General features: G+C 38.9%; 1 protein-coding gene across 6 annotated transcripts in view; it reads right to left on the bottom strand.

Moving 5' to 3' along the window:
• Positions 1–662: 662 nt before the first annotated feature.
• Positions 663–17,236, bottom strand: part of asic1c (acid-sensing (proton-gated) ion channel 1c) — a 115,941-nt gene continuing 99,367 nt past the window's right edge. For 3 of the 6 annotated variants that reach the window (XM_085438455.1, XM_085438458.1, XM_085438452.1), the window contains exons 2-11: positions 16,150–16,300; positions 15,439–15,566; positions 10,113–10,263; positions 9,948–10,004; positions 9,353–9,506; positions 9,038–9,129; positions 8,586–8,665; positions 7,320–7,391; positions 3,344–3,396; positions 663–2,239 (exon numbers count right to left, since the gene is read on the bottom strand). In XM_085438455.1, the coding sequence (XP_085294581.1) occupies positions 2,161–2,239; positions 3,344–3,396; positions 7,320–7,391; positions 8,586–8,665; positions 9,038–9,129; positions 9,353–9,506; positions 9,948–10,004; positions 10,113–10,263; positions 15,439–15,566; positions 16,150–16,300 (1,017 nt within the window). In that variant the 3' untranslated portion in view covers positions 663–2,160. Of the gene's footprint in view, positions 2,240–3,343; positions 3,397–7,319; positions 7,392–8,585; positions 8,666–9,037; positions 9,130–9,352; positions 9,507–9,947; positions 10,005–10,112; positions 10,264–12,104; positions 12,233–15,438; positions 15,567–16,149; positions 16,301–17,236 lie in introns of all 6 variants that reach the window. The other 3 variants (XM_085438457.1, XM_085438453.1, XM_085438454.1) reach the window with 2 other exon arrangements.

Consider the following 17,236-nt stretch of genomic DNA (forward strand, 5'->3'; position numbering starts at 1 on the left):
ATGATGGTTTATTTGTCATATCATACATCATTGTTGCAGGCGGCAGCTGCTCGGTTTACATCCATCGTAACTGTTTCATACATCACAAACTGATAATTTGGATCCTCAATCAATCTTTTTCTGGTCAGTTTGCTAACAGTGCTGTCTGATTCAGTGCATTTATTGCTCGTAACACAATGCCACTGACTAACCCTTTTTTTCTTAGTGTCTGCTTCCTGAAAGGCAAAAGTTCCATTTGGATTAAGTCCTTCCACAAGGTGCTCTCTGGCTCCGCTTAAATTACCAGTCTTGTTCCTGATAACGCCGGAGCTGTGAGCACACCACATAACAGTGTGTGTAGTTAAATCTAGAGCCACAAAAGGTAGTTACAACGATAGACGCCCAGTCATTGGCTTTCCAGTGATGGCTGATTTCCAAGGGTTTGTGCTTCACATCAACAGTCATCTAATACACAGACAACAGAGTAATAAAGCTACAGAGTTATGAACACCACTCACTTGACTGGCGTTATACATGAAAGTTTCACGAAAAAAAGGTTCCCAGTATTTATAGTACCTACAAATCATAACCGAAATATTTAAATAACACGCTCTGTGTTATTTAAACGAGAAAGGAAGTAGACTTGACACGAAGGTTCGAAGAAAAGTTGTGTACATGAGGAGTAAGATGAGTAAATATAGAGTTTATTATACTTGATCATTTATACATCACAAACTGTTATTTGTGACTTATTACATATTCTGTAATCATAATAATAATAATCGTAATAATAATAGGTTACAATGGTAAAATTTTACAATGCATTTCTAATATAAATCAACTGAATGGGGCTGAGGTGCAGTGAGTTGTAGATGTATTGAGGCAAAGTCTCTTGTACCTAATAAAGTCTGCCATCCATGTTGTACTCAAAGACACTTGACGGTCCACCTAGATAGAAAGTCCAAATTCCTTGTGGTGTAAGAACGGATGAAGAAAGATTTTTTTTTGTATTTTAAATTTATATATCTATATTTATATGTATATATGACATGTTTCACATGAGCAATGTAGAATTTCTTCATGGCATTTGATTGTGGGTATTTACAAATTTCTGTCAAGTTTAGGAATGTCACCAGCAAGCCTTTTAAACTCACAGCATTTTCAATAGAGAATAGATTACTATCACAGGGGATTGTGCTGATGAATCTTTAAGACATTGTGATGAAAACAACTGAACTATTAGGAAAGGCAAAAGAAATTCAGATTGTTTCTGTTGGAGTGAATTCAACTGAAAACAGGGCCAGCTTTTATGGGGACAATTTCTGCAGCAACTATATAAAGAAATGGAAATATGACTGAAAATGAAATATAACAGTACAATCAACTGCCTTTTTTTGCCTTCTGACTTCTTTTTTTTTTACCCTCACTGTCTTAAAAAAAGCCTAAAGTCAACAAAACCATGTAATTCAGGAGTCTTAAAACAGCATATATACAAATCATCAAGTTCCTCTCGTGTTTCAAAGGTGGGTAAGCACACATGTCTAATTAAAGACAATTTAAAGCCCCATAGTAGCAAAAGGCAACATTCAACACTAGTCTAGTGTTTTAATTCATGTCAACAATCAGCTCATTAAAAGTGGAGCAGATGTCTAAAAGGCTCTTCCGTTAAAACGTGACTGCTATAAGGTCACTCAATACAGCATTGGTTAGATGCTGGAGGCATAACACTGATAAACGCTGCTACACATACAAATCCACATGCGTTTGTTGTTGCTTTTTTTTAACTAGACTGATTGATGTACATCAATACTAGCACAGCAGTACCACATGACTCATCGCAACACAGTTCAGATTCCTCTTTTTGAACACGTTTATCCTCACGTATTGTATACTCGATAACATAAACAAATCTACTGAATGAAACATGAGTAAATTAACATGGATGCCTTGACATGGCAGTTAAACCTGAGTTGTGTTTTGGAAGTGGTCTCTTTTGTTTCTGATGATAGTATTCTATTTCTATTCAGGCATTGATAAACTCTACTACGCATTTTGTGAGCATACACTCAAGAGCCTTTCTCTGTTAAAATGATTTCACAGTTTGCTGTCAAGTACCCAGATGTTCCACCCCATCCCCAACCCCTGCTTTATGTTGTCAACAAGCAAACTCCTCAAAGTTGCCTATAGTCGGGTGACGAGGTAACATGTTCGGGGTGAATCCGAGACTGTCCGAGTGACTCCGGAGGGTGTCACAGGTGCTCTGCAAGAAACAGAGAGGAGGGGAGGAGGGGAGACGAGTTCAACCGGGTTAAGGGAGGAGCGATGCAGGGAGCGATGATGATGCCGATGATGGAGGAAATAAATGAGCCGCAGGTAAAAAGAGAGCAGCCAATACAATCGTAGAGGGATGCAGAGGGGAGAAAAAACAAACAATGTAACAAGGAGAAATTGATCAAAAACAGGAAAAAATGGGGGAATGATTGTGAATGAAAGGATAATGAATGACAGAAACATATGTGCACAATGATGAGGCAAAGAGTACAACAGATTCAGGGGTTTCGACATCAGCCACATTGCATATGTTTCATATGTAATGAGAAGATAAATTGAGGGGGTAAGATGATGGGGTAAGATGAATGAAAGGAGGGAGAAGAGAAAGAAAACAGCAGATTTTTAGTCCTGGTTTTACACTAGCATGTGTAATTCTGATAGTTATGCAAGTAGTAACATCCACATATGTCTGCATTTTTCGTCATGTACAAAGGCCCTTATTTAGCAGATAACTGCAGATATGTGGATAACAAACACCGGTAGTCCCATCGACAAAGAACCTATCTTTGTGCAAACTCACTGCATGCAGGCCTGCGATAACATCACAAAGTAATGCATCTAGTGATGTTATCTGGCTCGGACCTTCCAATGCATTGCCTCTAAATAGACCTTAGTGCTGCAGGGAAACAAATAGATCTCATGTTGTTCAGAGTTTTGTGCAATTCAATAAATATGTGATATGCTTTCACAGGAGTACACTTTATCCTACGAGGAGAAAAAAAGCATCATTATTCGGTGGAAGGAACAAGTTTTGCAGAGAATAAGATCTTTATGCACTTGGAGAATCCAACCAACTTCAGCCTTCCTTCGGCCCAGCACCCTTCTGTCAAAGCAGACAACAACTAACCTGTTCTTACACGGCGGCAGATATTAAAAGTGCTCGCTACGGCTGGATAATCACCCCTCTCTTTTGTTGACTGCCAACCAAATCATTTGTAACCATGGAGAAAATGATGAATGTGATGATCTCAAGTATGTATGAAAGAGAGGGACAGCATGGGAGGGAGCATCTATTATCAATGGGATGTGCTACCTGGGGGCATGATTAGGCGTGACACCAGGGCTGGTTGGGTTCTCTGGAAACTCCTGGAATAGACATGATGAAAAGAAAGATGGGTGAGGGTGACTGAAATGAAAATAAAATACAATGTAAATGCTATCAGTTAAACTCCCAAGGGAACACGGTGATATCATTAAAGCACTGAAGGAAGATGATCGTTCAAAATGAAATATGAGGGGGTTTCTTAATGAGCAGGGAAGGCTAAAGTCAGTGTCACCCAGAAGGATATCTCTTGAACAATTAAAGCACTTCATTAACAGATTGTCTGAGTGGAGATGTGACAGTGAACTAGTTGAAAAAATATAATTAAATGTGAGAAAAAAGAAGTACAGAGGATGGTTTATTGTAACGAGGTGAACACGTGACATGAATGGAGCAGAGTGCAGAAGAGAAAACACTATAAAAGCTTGAGTGCAGCCCACTAAATGAAAGCTTTCTTTCCTGCTGTTTTAGTATTTTTCTTAATAAAAAAACGACTAAACGAATCTCCTGATTGATATTTTTGTTTCAAATCTATAAACCTCCACTTTTGTAAAAGACATTAAACATATTTTTGATCGTTTCCTCTACAACAGCTAACAAACTCAATACTGACCCAAGCATGCAAGAGCACAGCCCTCATGCAGAAACAAAACCACAACTTTCAAACAGATTTGAAGACAGAATTGGCCACAACTTATTTTGCATGCTGTCTTTTTACCTCTAATAATGTATGACAGAGAGCACGGCTTTCATTTCCAGCATGAAGCCAAGGAATGCAAATTGGCAGATTGAATAAACTCAGGGACAAAAGGCAATTTCTGCACTTAACAAAAATCTGCTTAAATGCTTTTCATTATGACAGCACCAGAAAAGAAGAGATGTTGCAGGTAGGTATCTGATTTCATTAGCTAAAATACATAAACAACAGGTCCCTACCGTAACTAGGTAGTGTTTTTAAATGTTTTATATAATCGTTTTTAAGGGGCTGTTTTAAAAATTCCATTATTTAGGAAACCTGTTGAGCTAGCTCCTTCAAATTCTTTTAGTGCAACTACCTCTGTGAAGGTCGACTCTCTGTAGCTCAAGTTAACAGAAAGATAGAGCCTTTATAATATTTGGATGCCCAATCTCTGACTGCATATTTTGAGGCCTGTAAAAACATTGTTTTGCAGGTAGGGGACAGATATTTTAGTTATGGCTTCTCTCATATACAGACAGAGCACATAAGATTATGCAGCACAGTCCAAATCAGATAAAGGGTTCCACACATATTAAAGCTTAAACATGGAAAAAACGCAATTTCACCAAAATTCATTGTAATATTTCCAAGACATGAACCAAAATCAGCCTCACATCTGGAAAACTGTAGTTTCTACCAGTCTCCGAAACTGCTGTCACAGATCAGGCATCCAGATATTTTAGGGACTTCAAGCACCCATCACTCAAGTTTACCTGAGCTACAGCCCTGAGATTCCACATTGAAAGTATCTGATATTTGCCTTAAAAATATCAAAGAACCTAGCTCAAGTAGCTTTATAGATAATGGAATTCTAAATATAAAGAAAAAATGATGATACTAAAAAATGTACACTATTTATACTCTTATACCAAGCTCTATTTTCAGTGAACGTTGAGTTTGAGAAAATGTGGATTTTTAAAAAATATTTTTGGCTACCATACTGCAAGCAGAAATATATCCGGTCAGCTAAAGTAGAAAGGTTGATACATTACATTTACTACTACTTTTGATTGTATATACTTTTCAGACAAGTTAATTTAACATGCAGTTCTCCTAAAGACTTCAACAATTTACTGAAGAAGCTTCTTGGCTATCAAAGAGGTAAAACTTAAACCAGTCCTGAGGTGTGCACTACAAAGTGAGACCCATGGCTTAGGGAGCTATGTCGAGCTAAAAGTCAGAGTTTTCTATGTCAAGTAGCTTTTTTTTTTACCTGCCTAAATCACCGTGGTAACATGGATAACAGCAGATTCTGAGTTTTCTTGGTTTAAAATATTTAGGCTGGCTGAGGAGCGTGTTTTAAGTGAACCGCATCTGCTGGTAAAATATATTTCATATGTGCAACTTGTTTAGCTAACATCACAAATGAAAGTGTAAAGTTGCTGCGATGCAAACTGTGCATCCCTTTGTCACTTGAATTTCCATGTTGCTGAAAGAGAAATAACGTTTTACAGGTGATCCTAATCTGCTGCTAAATCTCGTTTACAATGCTGGAACTGCAGCTGCAACACACCAAGAATACCTGTTCAGTCAATAAAGTTAATTTCACTTTGATCTATTGACAAACTAAAGCACTGAAGTCTCCTTTATTAGGCGATGGGACAGAAACCTTTAATGTTTAAACGTGTCTAGTTTAAAGCTTCAGAGCTCTAATGTGCTGCGGTCGCATTAGAAACAAACAGCAGCTGTTTATTTCAGTGGTAAAATGTTTATTTTATTGCTTTGTGCGTTAAATCACCAGTTTAACGATTTTCTGCAGCATTAGTCTTTTGTCTTATTTGCGACAGTGTTGCATTTTACTGTTATATTTTTATGTTCTTTATAGATATTTACCACTATATTATCATCATCATCATCTATTAACATCTCAGGAGTAGGCAGCACTCATAGGGATCATTTTGTGTGCACAAAGACTCGCTTGCCGTGTCAAACACCCCTTTTTATTTGAGGACACACAGAATGGTGCAGAATGCTCAGGTTAACAGAGAAAGCTGATAATCACTGGCGTTTTAAGTTCTGTCAAGCCAGCAAACACAAAGAAAGCTGGACTTTGTTGTATTTATACCTCTACCTTTTTAAAACTCTTTCAGAGTGGCATTACGCACAATATGATCAATAAAATCTATTTATAGCTTGACAGAAGGTATTTAGCACTTGTCAAATGCACTGATATTTTCACAGCGAGTGTTGGGAAGTAGTAAAGTACATGCAGTTAAACTATGTTATGCAATAATTTGTTGATTCAAGAATTTTGTTTAGATAAATATGAAAACCACCCACTATTTGCATGGGTGTAACTGTAGTGATTAAAATCTATCTTTCTATATGTTATAAGCCTTGATTTAACATTATGTCCTGAACAACAGCTCATTGCTAATCCTAAAACGATGTGTGTATGTTATTAATCATTTCCTAACTTGCATAACAGGAGGAGTGGAGATGCCTCCGGATGCAGCGTGCTAAACCACAGGGTTTGATGAAAATGCTGTTATTTAGGGCATGACTGAAACGCCTCGCAGTACTACAGTTTCCATTGCTTTGTTTTTACCATGTTAATGAAATCTCTTTAGAATTTTGGTGGTAAAACCCGGATAACAATAACAGCTCTGTAATAGTACAAAAGAGGGTGACGCTGAGAAGCTACTATATAGTGTGGAAATACTGAAAATTGGGTTAGTGTGTGGGATAAAATGAGATAACCTCTGACAATAAACAGAGTTTATGAGTCATGAATAAAATCCAATAAAACCAGGTCAAACTCTTTACTTCTACTTCTCCATGCACTGAGATTTAAGCGCACTAAGTGGCAAAACACTTGGGGAAAAAGCTTAAAAAGAAAAGGGGCACAAAGTCAATTTGTTCTTTTGGAATACTTATGTGCATCCCAGATTTTTTGTCATTACACGGAATAATTTATGCTGCTTCTCATCATGTAAAGAAAGTACTGTATGCGTCTAATACTACTCTAATTATGCATTCCCACTGTGCAGTAAAAATATGTGCGTATGATTAATGATTGTGTTTTCTAGAAAAATATTTTGTTTCTGCAGGGCTAATTGAAACTAATGATGGCATAATGCCTTTGCTTTCTCTCTGGTGCTGTTCATTAAAAGCATTTCAAGTGTGAGCAGATATTTTGATGTTGCTGTGACCATTGTTCCTGAGCTTATTTTGTACATCACATTCACTTCACTCAATCAAGTGTATTCTTAGGGACTAAAAAATTACCAGGTTGTCGCTCTGACAGCGCTGTGGCCGTTTCTTGCGAATGAAGTAACCCAAAAGCTTATCTTTAAACACCTAAAAAACATCAGAAAAGCATTATTTACAGATTCACACATCCAATAGTTTGCTTTCTTGGGGAGTGAAGAGGATCAATACTGAGGCTGACAGCATCTATAAAGATGAAGCATCGTATCTTGCACAAAAAAATTGCATAAAAGCTTGAAGTCTAAGATGTTTAGGTTAAGAATACTTTTGGGTATATTTTGAGTAGAATTATTTCCAATTTAACATTTTAACCCATACATACTGTTCACATCACATATGATGTGTTTCTGATAAACAAACATTTTATGTCTTTTCCTAAAGAGACCAAAATACACCAAAATGAAAATATCTTTTATACTGTTTTACATTTGTGCTCCGGGTCAAATCTGACCAGAATCTCTGCAGTTTAACTACATTTATTACATTATCCATGTTTGTAGTATCGTAACCTTACATTTGCTTGCCTTGAAGCAATTGTCGTTGTGACCTGGTGCTATATAAATAAAACTGAACTGAATTAAATCGAATCTACTGAGTTGGATCCACCAGCATGGGTCAAATATAGGAAAATGGTTGTTTTAGAAACCTGTGAAATTGTACATGACATTTCTTTGTGGGCACTGGTGACAGAGTTCAATGGGAATCTTGTCACTGTCATGAGAATTGTCTGTGTTTCTACAACATATACTGGGGAACCCAGAGAGACGGGTACTTTCTGGTCTCTGAGGGAATCCTGAAGGTCTCTGAACAGTCATGGGGGAATTTCAAAGTAGTAAATAGTAAAACTGCACCGGAGTGACAATATATTGGAACAGCGGTCATACAGGGGTCAGAGTGTGCCCTAACACAGACATTAAATCTGTAAAAGAGTGGATGTGGTTTGCACTGTCACCTCACAGCAAGAAGATTGTTGTGAGGTGAGCTTGTCTATGTGGACTGTTGGATTTTAAATAGATCTGTAGTTTGTTATAAACACTTATTATGAGACCATTCTTGACCCAGACCATACTGTGCAGGCAGCTAATATGAACAGCATGTAAAGGTTAAGTAGCAGACACTTTATGCTTTATGCTAAGCTCTCCAGACTCCACAAGAAAGCCATAAGTTCTCTACTACTGAATTAAAAAATGTAAAGGTTACTAAAAATGAATTTAATGTGATCTAAAAACAGAAGAATTCATTTAGTTATTGCTTAGAAATCTTTAACAAAGATCATGACTTTACCTCATATAGGTAGTCGAATATTTCTAGTATTGTAAGAACACTGGCTCCAATAAATAGCCCCATCTGGCCTCCAATGTCACCTACAGAGGGAGAGATTAACAGATACGGGTAATTAAACAATGGTGCGTGAAACCATTCCCCCTTGCTGTCACATTGAATTCTGTATCTCTTTGAGGAATCTGAGCGTAATTGTCAAAACTGTCCAACCAGCCCCAACTTCACAAACGCAGCTGCCCTTGCAAGAGCATCAGATTATGAAAACATGCTCAGCCTGTTTCACGAGTTCAAAGAGGGAACCTCAAAGCACCAGGGATGAACACAATATGCGAAATATGCGGCGGGGGGGGGGGGGGGGGGGGGGGGGGAGGATGCCCGCCGAGGGTGCTGATTCTGAGGTCAGATTTATTTATTTATTTTTTCTCACAGTAAATATGAAACTGCAAGAATCTTACCGAGAAGTCCAGCAATTTCATAGGCCTTCTTTTGCTCAATCTTCTCATAATTCAGAGCTTCAAAGAAGATGTCCAACACCAGAATATTTTCTCTGGAGAGAGGACACACACGAGCACATCCATCAGATTTCCCCCAGGGCCATTTTCCCAACAGAACGAATGATAACTCACATCTCCTGCGTAACTATCATTCATTATTGTTACATTGAAGGTGAACGATGGAGACTCAGACCATGCTATACCACAGTACATCCATCCATCAACAGGAAAAGGAAAAAGAGGCCTTTATCTAAATAACTAGCTAATAATACTTACCCAATATATTGCTCAGTTTTGTTGAATTTCTTAGCCAGATATTTAGCAGATGCCTTACTGGGGATCTTAACCATGGACAGCTCCTTGCCATAGCGAGTCATGTTGCAGGGGGTCTGACAGACACAGTAATTGTTGTCTTTCTCTACCAAAAAGTCTGTGGATGATCAAAGTCATTTCAATTCATATTTCATTCATATTGCGATCACAATCAAACAAACCTGTATCCAGAGGCCCTGCTAAAAATATCCCACACAACGCACAACAGAGCTACATTCGCTGCCATCGTTCACTTTCCATGAAAGCAAATAATGACTGAAGCCATAAAACAGAGGAAGGGGGGAAAAAACTCAGCAGGATTTATTTGATATCAGCGAAGCACAGACACATCACAAATCTTCCTAATGGGATTTTTAAACAATGATTTTTACTTTATTGCTTTTGTTTCAGCACAATCTGGAATTAAAGTAATTTGAAGTTAAGGTTCACACAAGTAGTATCTACAGGATACAACAAGCTTGTGGCACCGCTGTTAATGCAAATACCTCACACTAATATTTTACACTTAATCCAATAAAAAAAAAGTGTGTGCGCTCACCTAAAGCTGGATCAGCACAATCTTTGTACTGCTCAGGTGTGCAAACGGCTGTGTTTCCTGTTTGAACCAACATAAAAGTGAAAATGATTACTTATTTATAAATGCAACACGAGGGCACAGAGATTTATGGGGTTTTTTATTGGTCAAGTAACTCTCAGTTCATACCCGGCATGTGAACCATCCTGCAGTTACAGTTCTCCAGAAGGTACCGTGTTTCACAGTCGATGCGACATGCAGTGATGCTGTACGTGGAGAAGTAATCAGAGTCTATGGGAGTAGACTTGCAATCTCCCCAAGGTGGTGGGAGGTACTGAAGCTGAAAGAGTGAGCAGCACATGTTTTGCCCTCAGTGTATCAGCACACAGGATTACATCAAATACCATAATGCAAGCCCGGTGTAGCAGAATTTCAAAAAGGGAGACAACAAGCTGACAGAACCCAACACAAATGTCTTAAACATAAAAAAAAGAAAAGAAAATACAGAAGCACTTGAATGAAAATGTGCACTCAGACAATACTGGCATAAAACGTCCAGTCGGAACAACATCATCGCTCATGTGTAGCAGCAAGCAGACATCATGCATAACGTTACTGATGCAGGTCTAGGCCCCGGTAGAAAGCAGAGTACCATGGGGATAGAGACAAGCTTACGAGAAATCTGTAAAATATGTAGATACAGACAGGACACCACAATCAATGGACAAATTTTACAACCTTGAGAACGGAACTGAAAACAATCAACGGTTTACTGGAGGATTCATTGAATTTAAAAGACAACATACGGAGCTTTTTTTAAAGAAAAATTCTTATGGTAATAAGTAGTATATAACGGTAGGTTAACCTAAATAATCCAGTCAATGAAAGCTTTCTAAAGAGGTTTTACTGTTGATTAACAACCTATATTTTCTCATTGATGCCCGTGAGAGTTTATTACACAACTACCCTGAATATCCCTATGAATTTAGCAATCAGGAGGAGATGTAGTGTACACTCAGTTTGCGGTCTCATTAGTGGTAGAACTCTCATTATAAGGTGAGAGCAGGTCATTACATTTATGAATAACTCTGAGAATTCTAAATGAATCCATTAGGGAAGAATATTTAACAAGTGAATTTTAAGGACCCAATTCACACTTAACATTAGACCTCGCCATCCGTCTTGGAGCTGCAGCAGCGTGCCCCATTTTGTGTGAGATCTGCTTCGACGTTAAAGGGACTTCCTCTGTGGTGTGCTGCACAGCGTGGCCTCTAACCACCAACAAGACTTCCAGCCCCCCTTTTAAGTGTCTTGTTTTCTGCCTGCTACTTATTTTCATGACAAAAATAAGCCAATTATTTATGAAGGCCGGCGATGCTTGGGTAGTTGCGCATTCAGCCGCTAACTGCAGTGGGGAGCAAGCCAACAATCTCTGCCAAAGGCTTCTTCTTGGGAAATTTCTCAGAGAACTTACACCTCCATTGTCACATTAAGGTTCACTGTAATTCCCAATCATTTCCACCAGCTCTAACCAGGTGCTAACTCTGACAATGTAACTGTCATTTAGCCAATACAAAGTGACAGAGATAGAGTGTGATTCGCAGAAGAAGTGGATTTAAACTGGCAAACATGATTAAGCCTTTATTGAACTCCATTTCTAGCCCACAGACTCTCATAAGTGGAGATACACTGGAGATAAAACCCCCAATATAATCAAGACTATAAACTCATGCCAGAGTTCTCATGGGTAATAAAACCTAATGAATCACATTGTCTGGTCCCTGCAGATGAGATTAAGCAGAGGTCCAGTGGATCACCCCGATAACACATATAAGCAAAAACAAAATGCTTACAAAAGCAGATGTGGATGTGAAAGGGTAAAGCCAAACAACAGCTCTGATAAAGACACAGATTTGGATGAATGGCTCAAAGAAATAAAACACCTTTCCAGCTCTTTGCTGGTGAGGACAGAGAGCAGAGATGGCAACAAGGACAGACTGCAGATGCTGTTACATATCGTTGCTTCAGCCACACAGAGGAGGGGGTGGGGGGGATGGTGGGGGCACACATGGGTCCATTCCTTGGAGAGGGCGGGACCAGGAGATGAAAGTGTGGAAGTTAATGAGTATGTACAATACAGTATTTTGTGGCATGCAGCAAGCCCAGTCAGTCATACGCTACCCTCTGCTCTTGGGTGGAAACGAATGTTTGGAAGCCTGGGGCAACCCCGAAGCCCAGCTCGTGGAGGAAAGGAGGCTCTGACTGAGTGTGAAGCTGTACCTTTATGCCGGCCTCATAGGACGTCTCATCTAGGGGTAAGGGGTGAGGGAACACAGCCCACATCATTATCGAAATATAAGAGGAGATAAAGTAAGGCAAGGGGACAGAAAATGACCCCTCCAGACAAACATCCTGTTGTCAGAGTCCCAAGCAGGACTGGTAGGTTGTCATTCAGCCATTCTCTTCTTACTTTCACTCAGTCTTGAGCTACAGATCGCTTCTAACTGTTGGTGGTGGAGTATCGATGTCTCTCTTTGCTCACAAGTCAAAGTCTCTTATTAAAAATTAAACTCCTCCGACAGAAGATTTACAAATGTAAAGCCTCGAAATCACGAGTGCTATTATTCTTATTGCACCGAGAGCAATGTCACTCGTTGGACACTGAGTGAAACGAATGCAGGCCAGAGTTTATAATGACAATCTAATTAAGTCATCACATCGTTTAAGCCATAAACACGTCTTTCAGCTGTCAGTGGTGTGGGCGCTCATGTCATGATTGTAAATGGCAAACCATGCACTTTTGCCTCCTGGAGGAAACTCTGTGATGGTGAGTAACAGAGCAGGTTTATTTTTTTTTTGGAAATGGCTGAATGATGATACACTCTGAGCACCAACAACATTTGCAGAGAGAAGGAGAGAAAAATGAGAGAAAGATACATTTCTATGCAAGTTCCCAAAAGTTACATTTGTCATCTCTTGTGGTGTCCATGTGTCTGTTTCACGAGACAAACCGTGCCTCAACCATCCCATGTTATTCTGCTAGCACGCTGAAGCTTGTGAGGTGAACGAGCCAATTCAATTTAGGAGCAAAATCATTTCAATTAGGCTTAATTAACTGCTAAAGAAACTAAGTTAAAGCGCTGCTCAGGCGTCCGTTACATCATGACTTCACAAGAACTGATTATACGGTGGAAATTTTTAAGGAGCCTGCGGCACAAATACACTTGATCTCAAAGGTAATCACTGCAAAAACCTAAAATCCTCTGTGGCACTGCCGCCATTTTCTTGGGATTTACACTGAGTGCTTCTCTGTTTGTCAGAGGATATTTCCTTATTCTGTCAGTGTTTCTGTTTGAAAATCAAAGACTTTTCTTTGTCTTTGTGAGCTACGCTAGTGTGGACAAAAGCAACAGAGTCTGAATTTGTTCTCCTGGCAGATCACATAAGTGCCGTATTGTTTCATTAGATTTGGATGGAAATTCCATGTGAGCTCAGCGTTATGACCTTGCACACGGGCTTTTCAATCAATTCGGGCTTAACTATAGTTATTGCTTTTCATCCTTCAGTGACGCCAGTGTCGTGGACTCGGTCAACAAACCGGCCACGGGCCATTTTGCTTCTCTTTTTACCGTGTCATCAAATCATAGCACATATTAAAATGTGTCTACAAAACAGCCGTGGGTCATCTTTCTCATCCAATAACGCATGCTTTTTCCATATTACTGGTGTTGGGAGAAAAAATAATGTAACGAGAAGTGCACCAGGCTCCTTTATATGGTCCAAACTGACATAAACAACATTATGACAGTTTTAGTAGATTTCCTTTAAGATATAGTCAGCTTTTAGCTAAATGCCGATCCCAACAGTTAGTCATAAGAAAACATTAAGTCTCTCTTTAAAAACTGTAAAGTGTGGGTTTTTAAAAAGAGTTAATCAGCGATAATGTCCGATGATTAAAGACTGCTGAAGTTGGCTGTGTGGATTAGTCCTCAATGTTTTTTGCTGGCTTCTGTTTTACTCTAGTGTCACTAGAGATGATTTTCAGTGCTGCAAATAAAAACCTGTTGTCCTTTTTCTTTCTCCTGAGCTCCAACTAATGAAGACTCAATATAAAAAAGTAAACTAAACACCCTGAGCTGCTATATATTTTTTGCATGCTGTGCAGTCTAAAGCTTTTTTGGCTCTGATAAGCGCAGTATGCTCATATTCCTGCATGCAATCATTACTCGGCCCTGCTCTATCAGTACTTCTTGGCGGCTATAACCAGAGATGGGCAGTAACGCGTTACTTGTAACGCGTTACTGTAATCTGATTACTTTTTTCGAGTAACGAGTAAAGTAAGGGATTACTATTGCAAAATCGGTAATTAGATTACCGTTACTTTCCCGTAGGAACGCTGCGTTACTGCGTTACTAAAACCGTGATTTTTTGCGAGAATGTCTCACGACAGTGACGTAAGCCAGTGCGCCGTTAGTGACAACAGCTGTGTGCAGATCAACAATGGATCACATATCGAGTGCGGGAGAGAGTATGAGCATGCAGCGTTTAAAGCGTGGAAGTACTGACCTTACTTTGAGTTTGATTCCATAAAAAGTGACAAAAACATTAGCGTCCATCGTGCGTGGGAAGAAAACTTCTTTTTACAGCGAAAAAAACCCCTAAACTTCCAAGGAAGCACCAAGAGCGCAACGACGTAATGGGAAACTCACAGAGACACTGCCGTATCCTTCCACTGACCGCTGCACACCTGCACCAGGGTAAACCTCCGCCTACTGCAGTCCTGCTTTACAGGTGAAAATAGAGCAACAGGACCGCTGAGTCTTTGACTTTATTTATGTTCTGCTGTGTTTTACTTGCATCTATTTGAAAGAGTGAGTGTAAACACAAAAAATTATTTTATTTTATGTGCTGGAATGTGCAGAAAATAGGTTTAAATGTTAAACTCATTTATTCAAGTCAGAGAATGTTGCATATAATTAAATTTTTGCTTGATGCATAAAGTTAAAAGATTAAAAATGATAAAACAAGTTAAAAAAGAGACTTTTCCATTTGATTACATTTTGTATGATGGATTATGTAGAAAAAGTAGAATTGGGCTGAAAGATCTATCGCTTTATCACCTCTTCAGGTTGTAAATCGTGTTTTTAAAAAGTAACTAAGTAACTAAGTAACTAAGTAATTAATTACTTTTGAAAATAAGTAATCAGTAAAGTAACGGGATTACTTTTTTGGGGAAGTAATCAGTAATTAGTTACTGATTACTTTTTTCAAGTAACTTGACCAACACTGGCTATAACTAAGTTTCATTTACTCTAACCCAACTCATCGGCTGTCTATGTAACACATTAGACACGCATCTCAACACAAAGGTAATACTAAGATCTGGATCTGATTTTGCTCCGCGCTCTGTGACACAGAGGTGATGGACACTGGCTGGCAAGGGTTTTTGAGACGAACACAGGATGAAGCAGAGCAAAAGACGCTGGGGTCGGAGAGGAGGCCGAACGTTAGGTACCAGTTGCTGCTGACATGACACAAAAGTTTGAAAACCAGGTGCCACACCAAATCCCAGTTGGTCAATGAAAGGAGGCTCGTCCTGGCTGTGGATCTGAACCTTGATGCCTGCTTCGTAGGAGGTCTCATCTGTGGATACAGCACGCCAGAAAATACAACAACATGTACGGTCATCGACGGAAACCAGTGCTGTTTAGCGATCCAGCAGTCACATTAATCCAGGGTTTCTACCCCTCCGCTTTCATCATATTAATGGAAGCTAATATAAGAAATAAACTCTTGTGTCAGTGTGCCGGTTCAATATCAAACAGATTTAGAACCAGAATTAATTACATGCTATTTATTTTATGAATATATGGTCCCATTATGTTGTGGTCCACCATAAATGAGAAACAATAAGTCAGTAAATGCAGTTTTATTGGGTCTGATGTCAGTTGTAGACCTGGAGAAACATATCAAGATGATAAGTGGTTAACCATGGTAGTGCATCACTTCTTTGTCTGCTTCAGTGTGGTGCAAAAAAATATATAGGCAAAGATTTATAGGTAAAGTGAAAGATGTACAACATTCCTCTGTGGAGCATCCATTTGTCATGGAGATGACAAAATACTGTGGCAGTTGTCAGGACTTCAGGGATAAACCAACAAGCTGATGAGATTTCCACATGGAAATCTGCGCAAATCAGATGTTACTGTAAAAATGCTTCACTGACCTGTCTCGCCCCAAACAGGCAAGTATTCATCCTGCTGAATATCCAACATGATCTCCAAGCCGTTCCCCGTGCCGCCCTTTAACGTGGTCAGCAAAGGGTTGCCATCTAATCCCGAGTTGAAAGTGTAGCATTTTCCATACCGTGTGTAAATCTGTAAGAAAAATAGGACACACACAGAGAAAAATAAGCACAAATAAAAAGTTTGATCCTTTTCACGGTGCAGCAGCACGAGCTATATTACATGCCAGTCTCACATTGTGCAGGGCAGGTAATCATTCCAAAGATTTTGTGATTATCAGAGAAGACAGCGCAGGTCTTAAACAGGCACCTGGCTCTGATTTGAGGAAGTAATGAGTGCTCCTCAGTAGCAGCTGAGTGATTTAGACTGAATTTACTATTTTGCCATCACTTAATGAGAAACATATGAGGGGGAAGAATCTGGACACACAAGCAGACATTTTTGTATTTTGCTTTATAAACTTCTTAATAGACCAAACCTCTGCCAGGAAAGCTTAGCAGGATTTAATGTTTGATGTGCAATCACTATAGTAGATTTTCTTCTATGTTTAAATAATTTAATTTCAGGTTCTGTGCCCCAGAGGGGATTTTTTTCTTTTTCAATTTTATGGCTTTTACCTATAATTGAAAAATTTCTATGTCATCTACCAAGCAAGTAAATATAAATCAGTCAAGAAGAATGAAAATGTAGAATTAAAATCATCGACTCTCCATAGATTTAAACAAACTATAAGCATTTCAAGATGTTCATCATCATGACGTGTGCAGCAACCTGCTGTTTGTGTTCACATCAACGGCTACACATTAAAATGCGATAAGTTATGGCTAAACAAGAGAATCATAGTACGGAAGCCAAAAGGGGACATAAATAAATGAAAATGAGTGTCGATGAAACTTTGGCAGTTGCAAATGTTCTTACTCTCAAAAACATTGCCAATTCAGAAGTATTAATTTAAATTTATGTTATCTAAGTTTCACTCTGTGATGTATAGTTTGCAATCTGTGCTTGTAAACTTTTGAATTACAATATTATTTTATGTAATGATGAATTGAAATCAATCTCAGGTAA

The sequence above is a fragment of the Copadichromis virginalis genome, linkage group LG18 (genome assembly GCF_057382275.1).
Source record: "Copadichromis virginalis isolate Kocher_CV1m ecotype Utaka linkage group LG18, C_Virginalis_male_GT1.1, whole genome shotgun sequence".
Taxonomy (NCBI): Eukaryota; Metazoa; Chordata; class Actinopteri; order Cichliformes; family Cichlidae; genus Copadichromis; species Copadichromis virginalis.